The sequence below is a fragment of the Penaeus monodon genome, chromosome 1 (genome assembly GCF_015228065.2).
Source record: "Penaeus monodon isolate SGIC_2016 chromosome 1, NSTDA_Pmon_1, whole genome shotgun sequence".
Lineage (NCBI taxonomy): Eukaryota > Metazoa > Arthropoda > Malacostraca > Decapoda > Penaeidae > Penaeus > Penaeus monodon.
Genome location: NC_051386.1, coordinates 11,592,490 through 11,602,489, shown reverse-complemented (window position 1 = coordinate 11,602,489; position 10,000 = coordinate 11,592,490). Strand labels below are relative to the sequence as shown.

General features: G+C 35.7%; 1 protein-coding gene across 1 annotated transcript in view; it reads left to right on the top strand.

The window, feature by feature from the left end:
- Window positions 1–10,000, top strand: part of LOC119591992 (bromodomain adjacent to zinc finger domain protein 1A-like) — a gene marked incomplete in the record, with an annotated part of 16,718 nt that overhangs the window by 6,279 nt on the left and 439 nt on the right. The window contains 13 exon segments of the mRNA XM_037940798.1: window positions 7–126; window positions 1,312–1,571; window positions 1,773–1,956; window positions 2,385–2,562; window positions 2,786–2,884; window positions 4,041–4,233; window positions 4,941–5,056; window positions 6,047–6,212; window positions 6,324–6,585; window positions 7,071–7,817; window positions 9,034–9,318; window positions 9,593–9,731; window positions 9,850–10,000. Of these exon segments, the coding sequence (XP_037796726.1) occupies window positions 7–126; window positions 1,312–1,571; window positions 1,773–1,956; window positions 2,385–2,562; window positions 2,786–2,884; window positions 4,041–4,233; window positions 4,941–5,056; window positions 6,047–6,212; window positions 6,324–6,585; window positions 7,071–7,817; window positions 9,034–9,318; window positions 9,593–9,731; window positions 9,850–10,000 (2,900 nt within the window).

Here is a 10,000-nt window from a genome sequence, read left to right as displayed (position 1 = left end):
TTTCAGAAACATATTGTAACCTGGGAACAAATCCGACGTAACAAGGGTGTCTTCACCAGGGAGAAGTGTAAACTCTTTTTGAAGCAATGTGTACAGCTGTCTCCTTCAGGGTTCTGGATCATTAAGGTAGGAGAAGGCAATTTGGTTCTGTTGATGTTGTGTGTGATACATTGATATCTCTAAAATTTAGAGGTCAGGGAATTACGTATGTTTGCATTCTCTTGATGCAATGTAAATTTATGGGCCATGTAATGTATATTTTTTTAAAAAGTTAATTAGTCTTTGTTTTTGTTCTTATTATTGATGAAAATAGTAATATTGTTAATGTTAATGCTGTTGATATTTTTTTATTGCTTTTTATTTTTATTATTACTTTTTATTGTTGTTTTTTGTCAGTAGTACTAGTATTAGTAGCTATTAATATTGGTATTGACACCATTGTTACTGCTAGTGGTGTTTTTTTTTTATCATCATCACCATGATCATTATTATTGTTAGTTGTTGTAGTTATTGTTATCATTGTCATCATCATCAGCATTATTTATTATTTTTATTTGAACAATCACACCAGCTTTGGTAATGTCATGCTAGGTTGATTATAAATCAGCCTCTACCTAGGTTTTAGTTACACAATATTCTGTTTGTAAAATGGCTGTCACCTGTGTACTGGTAATGATATAAATGAGTAAATTAGTACTAAAGGAGTGTGCCTAGTGCCATTTTTGACTTGACTTGGTACCTTCTTTCCATTTCAAGTCCCAGGTCCTTGTATGTGTCTACTTTTTCATTTTGTGTTCCAATCATCTTATAGTTGTAAGGTATTGCAATATCAATAAAAGTCTAATATTTATTTTCTTTTGTCATTTCTAGTGTTGTCCAGACAGTTAAGATTTATGTATTGGTCAGTTTCAATTGTAATCATCATTTTTTTCTATAGAGATGATTAATATGTATTATTATTATAGTTGTTATTTATATTTTTGTCATCATTGTCATTATTAATACTATTGCTAATTTCTATGATAACTAATAATAATGATAATTATAATAATAATGATAATTATTATCACTGTCATTGTTATTATTCAATTATTTATTTATTTTTTATTTATTTATTTATTTATTTATTTTTTATTATTATTTTTTTTGTGTGTGTGTGTGTAATTTTTATTGTAATCTATTCTTATATTTTAGAATTTAATGGTGTTTGCTATTATTATATTTAAAATTATCATTTCTATTGGAATTTCATGTTACCTTTATTATTACTGTGTAATTTTCTGAATGGAATCTTACTTTTTCAACCCTCAGGATAGAACTGCTAAAAGATATGACTTGGCAAACACAAAATATTCCGACATATTCCTTGGTGATCCACCTAAGCTCCAAGAAACCAAGTCTAAGAAAATGCCGGCTTTCCTCAATACGAGCAGTGATGGGCACAAGAAAGAGGCAAAAGAGAGGAAGAAGAGAGAGAAGAAGGAGGCGAGGGAGAAGCCTGCTGATGGGGACTCCAAAAAGAAGGGACGTCCTCCCATGTCCGAGGAGGAGAAGCAGGCTCGGAAGAAAATGTAATAATTATTTATTTATATATTTATTTATTTTTATCTTTTACATATTGCAAGTCTGTTATTAATCTTTTAATTTATTTATATATGTATTTGTGTATATATTTATTTTTTATGTTGTAAAAAGTACTTATATTGTTATTACCATTCATTATAATTTTTTTGTTGCTTCCTTTCATATAGACATTTGTTGAATATTCCCAGGTTAAAAGATGCCAAAGAAGAGTTGAAAGCAGAGAAAAAGGAAGAAATTAAGCAAAGAATAGAGAAAGAAAAGGAAGACAAGAAGAAGGAGAGAGAGATTAAGAAGGAAGAAAAGAGACTAAAATTAGAATACATAAAGGATTGGAAGAGAATGCGAGATGACCTGGACTGTGATGACCACAAGGTCTGTAAACAGAATAACAGCATGAATTTGATGCAAAATATGATTTGTTGTCCTGTTTTGTAAATGAATCAAGCCACGCATATAGCTGTCATAACAAACCGCTTGATCTGCCGGGTATGGCTATATGCGTGGTGACACACTAGAGCAAGTCAAGCGGGAAGTTCTGCTACATGTAGCGGACTCCTGCTCCAAATGGCAGATGGTTGTCAGAAATTACCAGACAGTGATGCCAAGAGATTTCTAATACTGTCTAAGGGTTTAATGATATGATTATATATATATATATATATATATATATATATATATATATATATATATATATATATATATATATATATATATATATATATACATATTGATATTTATATATAATTTTATATTACATGTATATATATTTAATTTTTCTGTTTTTGTTATTTGTTTTACAGGACCTCCCAACACCCACCCCAATCCAGTGCCGCATCCCAGATGAACTCTTCAGTGACTTCATCATGGTGCTCGAATTTGTCAACGTTTTTGCAGAGCTGCTGGAACTGAAGGATGTGTATCCACAAGGCATTACCTTTGACATGCTGGAACATGCTCTTGTTGAGAAGGAAGTTGCAGGTACAAGTTCTTTGCATGTAGGACTATGTTGAAACTGAAATCTGATAGAGGAATACGTTAATGGTTATTACTATTATTATTTATCATTATTATAATTTTGATTGATATGTTCTTTGGTTTATTTTCATTGTAACTTCTAACAATGCCTTTTTCTGTCCACAAGTAAATTAGAAAGCCAGAGCAATGTGATTTCGTAAAATTGATTCGGATCTTGTATTCCAAGGTGTGATGAATGACATTCTGCAGCTGCTACTCCAGGCCATCTTCACACTACAGGAGGAGGAAGATGATGAAGTGGAGGCAGACAACACAGTAGAAGAAGGTGAGCTTGATTATAAATATTTTTTTCTTGTATGCCTGTACCAACAGGATTTCCCTTAAGAGTACCAGTTTGATTTTCCTAATTTTTATGTTGGTACCTACATGTAAGCATTCACCAGTTTTCAGCCTCAGTTTTTGATTGGTTTGAGTGCATGGAGGAAAGTAAACAGAGGTTTAAGTGAATTAATCTTTGAGGAATTATCCAAGTTTATAATATGGGGGTGAAGAGAGTCATCATGCTAGATGTGATATTCTGTAAGATTGAAATGACCAGGTTTTCTTTTTATCATTATTTACCTATTGAATACAAGTTCCTTGTTGCCCACACAAGGTACAAAATCTGGGCATTAGGCTTTCTTGAGTAGCGATTTTCTCAGGTGTATGGCTTGTAGACCTGGCTCACACAAACACTTTTGTGCAGTGTAAAGACTTTTATGCCTCCCCTTTGTAGTATCATTGTCTCTTTTTCCATAAGCCCTGACCCCTCCATTTTCCAGGGTCTATATTTTTTATTTGATATGCTCTATCAAGATGGTAATAGACTGTTTTCCTTGTGTAGATTCCATATCATCTCACAAAGTAGTTTACAACAGTGCAGTAACAATAATAATAATAAGTGACATTTTGTCATTTTTAGAAATGTTTTTATATTATATAATTTTCTATAATACAACTGGCACCACTGTTCATGATGGTCAGGAATAGGCTCCTGACCATAGAAATAATATCCTTCCTAAAGCCAATGTTATTCTAGTTGCAGTACATAGATAGATTCCACACACATTTAAAGATGGAAAAAGTGCATAAGCCCCTTCCTAAATGGCCAGAGTTTTGTGTAGGTCATTCCATCACCACAGCCCTCAGCCTTTTTTCTTTCTTTTTCTTTCTTTCTTTCTTTCTTTCTTTCTTTCTTTCTTTTTTCTTCTTCTTTCTTCTTCTTCTTCTTCTTCTTCTTTCTTCTTCTTCTTCTTCTTCTTCTTCTTCTTCTTCTTCTTCTCTTCTCTTCTCTTCTCTTCTCTTCTCTTCTCTTCTCTTCTCTTCTCTTCTCTTCTCTTCTCCTCCTCATGTGATACAACCCTTTCTCTCCTTATTACCCTTGTTTTGTTCTCTCTCTTTCTCCCTCCAGCTAACATTACTTTTTTTTTCTCCAACTCCAGTGATGGAAGTGGACACTGAGGACATCTCAATTCAGGAGGCAGTGCGTGTAGCCAACCGTGCTTCCACTTGGAGCCAGCAGTACCACGGTGTGCCCCTTCAGAAGGCCCCGCTTGATGCCCTCACCCTCTCAGAAGTCCTGCGCCTGCACATCCTGGCTTCGGGAGCCACTAGTGTAGCTAATGCCAGATGGAGGTACATTTAGAAAGAATTTCCCCGTGATCCTGATGCATGCTGAAGGGAAAGCAAAGACTAGGCTTTATGCATATTTATACTGCAATTTTGTTATTTTCTTATTGTCACTGTTAATATTATAATTGCTGCTTTGTTATTGATAATGATATATGAACTCTATATAGAGTTATTACTATTGGACCATAATGTTCTGAAAGTATTAGCCCTTAAAGTACTCTCAAAGGTAAAAATATTGTAATGTGTATTGTGGATATCACATGTGTTTTCAGGTTACATTAGTCCTGTCATTCCCCAAATAATTTTAGGTGCTAAATTTAAATAAAACAAAAATAAATCATACCTATCTCCAAATTAATAGAAATGAGAACATAAAATTGACTACATTCCTTTGTTTTTCTTTATCATCTTCTTTATCTTCCTCCTCCACCACCTCCACCTCCTCCATCATCCCCCCTTTCTTCCTCCTCCTCCTCCCCCTCTTCCTCCTGTCCCCCCCCCTTCCTTTCACCTCTCCCCTTCCTCGTCCTCTTCCCCTTCCTCGTCCTCCTCCTGTTCCTCCTCCTCCTCCTAATTCCACCTCCCCTCTCCCCCTTTGTCCTCCAGATCATTCTTCTCATTCCCTTCCCATTTTCTACCTTCTCCTTCTCCTTCCTTTTCCTGCATTCTTTGTCTTTTATTTGCTTAGTTTTTCCTCCCTCCCCCAACAGACATTTCAACCGTGGTGGCTTTAAGAACCGGGATGACCCAGGGCTGCAGTTCAAGTTGGAGGAACCAGCTATCATCAAGGCCCTAAACACGCAAGCAGTCTCAGATTTGCCTTTAGGTGTGTTGTCCAATAACGAACTTTGTTTTCTCTCTTTCTCTGTTTCTTCTGATTTTGCAAGTAGTTTATTTATATATATGTGTGTGTGTGTGTGTGTGTTTTTCACCCTCTGATTGGTTAGAATGAAAAGTAATGAGCAATTGATTTGATATTAAAGAAACAATTTGAGTTGTAACATACCTGGACCAATCATGAGTATGAATTTTGTTAGCAAAAATATTGAAATCATTAGATAATACTAAACAAGATTGTTTTATCAGTATTCAGTCCTTTTCACTTCAAAGGGACAGAAAAAAGGAATTAAGGGCATGTAACAAAGAAATAGAAAAATCAGCCAAATACTGCCAGGGATGGCTTGTATGTAGATGCTATGCCCATAGTGTTTTTAGTTTATTATTTGTAATTACATTTTGATGGTTCCTTAATTGCTTAGTCACCAATGAGTCAATCAGTAGTCTGACCTATCTCAACATCCTCTTCCTTGATTTTTGATAATTTTTTTGTGTATTGCTGTTAGTATTGTTAATATCACTAATAATTCTAATGTCAATAATATCATTAGAAGAAGACGACAATGACTACTTTTTGACTTGGTGGCTGGGCAGTCGTGGAGCTATGTGTAGATTTTCACAAAACAATGCTTTAATGAATATTGCATTTTCCTGTTGGGTTAATGGCAGTGCTGTGTTCCTCCAGAACACTAAAATAAAGGGGGGGGGGAGTAAAATAATAATAATAATAATAATAATAATAATAATAATAATAAATTCTTTTGCCGATTCTTGGTTATACCCATTTATTACAATTGCTGTATATTATCCTCTTTTAAAGCAGAACTTTCAGTATTTTATTTCAATAAACAGTTATGGAAACTAGTATTGCATTAGGGTAAAAATCAATAAGGGTTTTTATATTTTGCTTGGATTGCTGTTATCTGACCTGCACCCTAATTTTTTTTCTCTCCCTCTCTCTCTCTCTTTCTAATCATAGCAAGCAAGCTGAAAATCCTCAGTCTCCTGGTTGGGCAAATTCTAACCTATGCCTCAGTTCGTGATGTCATTGATGACAACATAGAAAAGCTGAAGGAAATGAAAAACAAGTTACGCATTCACCAGCTGACTCAGATAAAGAAGGAGAAGATTGAAAATGCTGCTCGGTAAGTGATTCTCCCTCTTTTGAAAACTTAGAGATAAGAACTTTCAAATTTGCAATACTCCAGGTTGAAAGCTGGTCAAAGTAAGTTCTTACTAATAACCTACCATTTCAGATTGCAGGAGAAAAGGGAGAGAAAGCAAAAAGAGAGAGAGAGGCTGCTGAAGGAAGCTGAGAAAAAAGCAGCTGCTGCAGCCATGACAGGTGAGCCAGACAAACCTATCAAACTGGATGAGGATGATGATGAAGAAGAGGAGGAAGAGGAGGAGGAGGAAGAAGATGAGGTAGTGAGGGCTGCTCGACTTCTGAAGGAAGAGAAGAATAAGGAGGCCAGGAGACAGGATTTCCTTAAGAGAGAGAGAGAACTGATGCAGCAGGTTAGTTGTGGTTCAGGGCAAACTTCTTCGTTTATACAGGAGATAGTAGTATACCAGGAACAAAATATTGATACAATTATATGGTAAATTGGAAAAGAAGACATTTGGAATTATAGTTTTTCCTCGGCTTATGACTTGTATTACTTAAAGCTATTAAAACCAAAGCCAGTGTATTTTGTAACCTCCTGAATTAAGTATTTACTTTCGTTTGCTAGTTATTTAGTTCCTTTAGACAGTTTGAATATAAATATTGTAATATTGTAATGTAAATATTATAAATGCTCAGTAAATTATCAGCATTCATCAGACGTTCATCAGATTGTTTAAAAAAAATTGCCAACTTGTTACAGTAGAATGAATTCAGATAATGGAATGGCTGTATAAGAGAGAAATGAATTTGAACAGGAAATAACAGCATAGTGATGAAAGGTTTACCAAGAGTGTTCAGAAGTTTTATCTTATGCTGTAATGATATCCAATTTCAGGTGCTGAACATGGCAAAGGGTGTGAGCATCACTCCACTTGGCCAAGACAGAGCCTACCGTCGTTACTGGATCTTTAATTCACTACCAGGTCTCTTTGTAGAGGACAATGAGCTAAATCCTGGCACTTGTAGGCCAACACCCACGCCCTACAACCCTCACTCTAACCTTGACATGACAGATGCTCTCCAGGATCTGTTCAGGGTCCAGGCTGAAAAGAATATTGAAATGATCAGTGCTGAGAAGGATGACAAGAACAACAGTGACAAAGAGAACGATGGCAGCGACAGCCCAGCTAAGCAAGGGAAAGCTTCACCAAACAAGAAATTGCTGCAGACTCCTGACCAGAACCAGCACCCAGACCAGAACGAGGCTAAGAAGCAGCCTTCTGCGGAGGGAGTTGATTTCATTGAAAAGATGGAAGTAAATCCCCCACACTTGACAAATGGTGATGTGAAAATGGAATGTGAAGTTGACAGTGTGAACAGTGTGACGGTTAGTGACGATAATCACCCAGACGTATTTGGACTTTGCTGGGCTAATCCGAAGACATGCCCAGTGCACACACAGGGAACTGATCGCCATTTCTGGTACTTTTTCCATCGCTTGGAAGACTATCACCTTTTAACTGAGTCACTGAATGAGAGAGGCTATAGAGAAAACAAATTGAAAGTTAATTTAGAGTGCTATAAAACAACAATAGAAACCTCATTAAGAATGTGCCCAGTGTACAAACTTGACCCCTCTCAGGTAAGTTCAATTTTTGTTTTATTGTATAGAAGGAGGGATTCAAATCATTATGATGTAATTCTATGTATAGCTTAGAACTTCTTTTAAATTAGACATAGTGATAATGTTGCTAATCAAAAATACTTGTTTGAATTTTCATAAAAGATATTGTGTTTATTGTGAAGATGCTTTAGTATGCTTTTGAACGAATTTTGGAAAAACAAAGATAACAGTGAATATATGAACTCGGAGAGATCTAAAATGTGTTAGGGAGTTCATAAAGCAAATAAGAAGAGTGAGAAAGACAGTAGACAAAACTAGAATGAATGGGAAATGGGGAAAAAAAATGTAGTTATCTTAACCAGTTCATACCAGGAGTGCAGGTAGCTCCAGAAGTACTTTGTCACTAAGGGGTCAATTACTAGGCCTACCTGACCTCACCACATACTGTATTCCTTAAATTTTTGGAGATTTTGTTTTGCTATATATACTTGTATTATTAATAATCTATAGATAATGGTAATGGAGGTAATGATGACGACAATAATAATGATGATTTAAAAAAGTAATGGAAATAAATATCCCCCACCCCCACCCAAAAAAAAAAAAAAATAAATAAAAAATAAAAATCAAGGAATAGGTGAGATTAGGTAAACTTAATAGGTCACTCCTTGATGCCAAATGCATGTGAAGCCATCTATATGGGGAAAAGGGGGGGGGATTAATGGGGGAAAACTGTGCATATACCCATTGCCAGTTTTACCAAACTGATTAAAAATTAGAAGTGAGAGAACCATGATTTTTCTCTTGTCTTTGGAAGGCTGTAACTTCAGTGATCACAGATAGGGCCTAACAAACAAAGAATTATTTGGTGTGTAGAATAGGCTTCAAGCATGCTTACCATCTGGCTCAGTGCATCATGGGAAGAAGACAGTGTGGAAGTAACTGGACACTTTGCAACCTTAATGGATATATATAAGAAAGATCGACTATTATATTTCAAGAGATGATGGTAACAAACAGGGAAAATAAAAGTCTGTATTTATGGAAGTGTCTCTCTCTTGCAACAGCATAAACTAGTAGCATGAGTTAGATGAAAATAAGAAATCAATGTTTTTATTTTTTAATTTTTATTTTTTTGCAACTGAAAAAGGTACTGAATATCATTTTATGCTCATCAGTATATGATTAGTTGCTTGTCTTGTATCAGAGAATTATAGCTTAAAACATCTTACAGGAACCAGAAATTGACCTCTCTATCCGCAAGTCAAATCGCAACATGACAACAAAGAAGGATAGTGATGTAAACCTAAACTTCCCACTGGGAACACCCATTGATGAGATCCTCCAGCTAACTCTCCGAGACATGATCTTGGAGACAGAGGAGAAGATTCACATGGGGATGTTGGGGTCCCTCAGAGTGGAAGACAGAGACAAGTGGAGAATGGCTATAGAGCAAGGAAGTTATATCAGAGAGGCAGAATTAGACTGGGGAGGCCGCAAGCGTATCTCTCTGTTGAAGGTAAGGCTGTTGGGCATTGGTCCTCTTCTTGCTTTTGCTTATTCTTTTTCTTTTTTGGTTTGTCCTTTCTTTTTGTCCATCTCTTATTAAATTCATGATATCTGTGCAAGCTATATCTTGTCAGACGTTGTATCTTACTACCTATTACTAATTATTATACTCTTTCTAGTTGTCATACAGAACGTTTTTCTGTTTTCTTCTCTCTCTGTACCAGCCAAAGGTAAAATGTGTATTTAGAAACAGAAATCTGGTAGTAAGTACCCTTTTCCCACAGACGGACCTTGGTATTGAAGTGGGAGAAGATGATGTAGAGGACCTCCTTGATGATGCGGCTGATATAGTTAAGGACTTGGCTCTGGCCATTTTACAACTTGGCCAGTCTGTTGATTCCAAGTATCTACAGCAGCCACTAGGTAAACAGCTATTCCAAATTATTCTTTGTATTTCTTATTTTATTTCAATATGTTTCAGTGATTTCACCTGGAAAAAATTAAATATATATTGCAAAAATTGATAATCATTTTATCTTAGGTGAAACTGATAAGGCACGGAAGATCAGAGAACAGGCGGAGGAAAGAATGAGGAAGAAGAGCAAGAAAAGCACAAAGGAGGAGGGAGAAGGAGGAGAATCAGAAAGTGAGTCTGAGGAGGAAGAGGAAGAAAGGTTTCCCTGCAAATCACA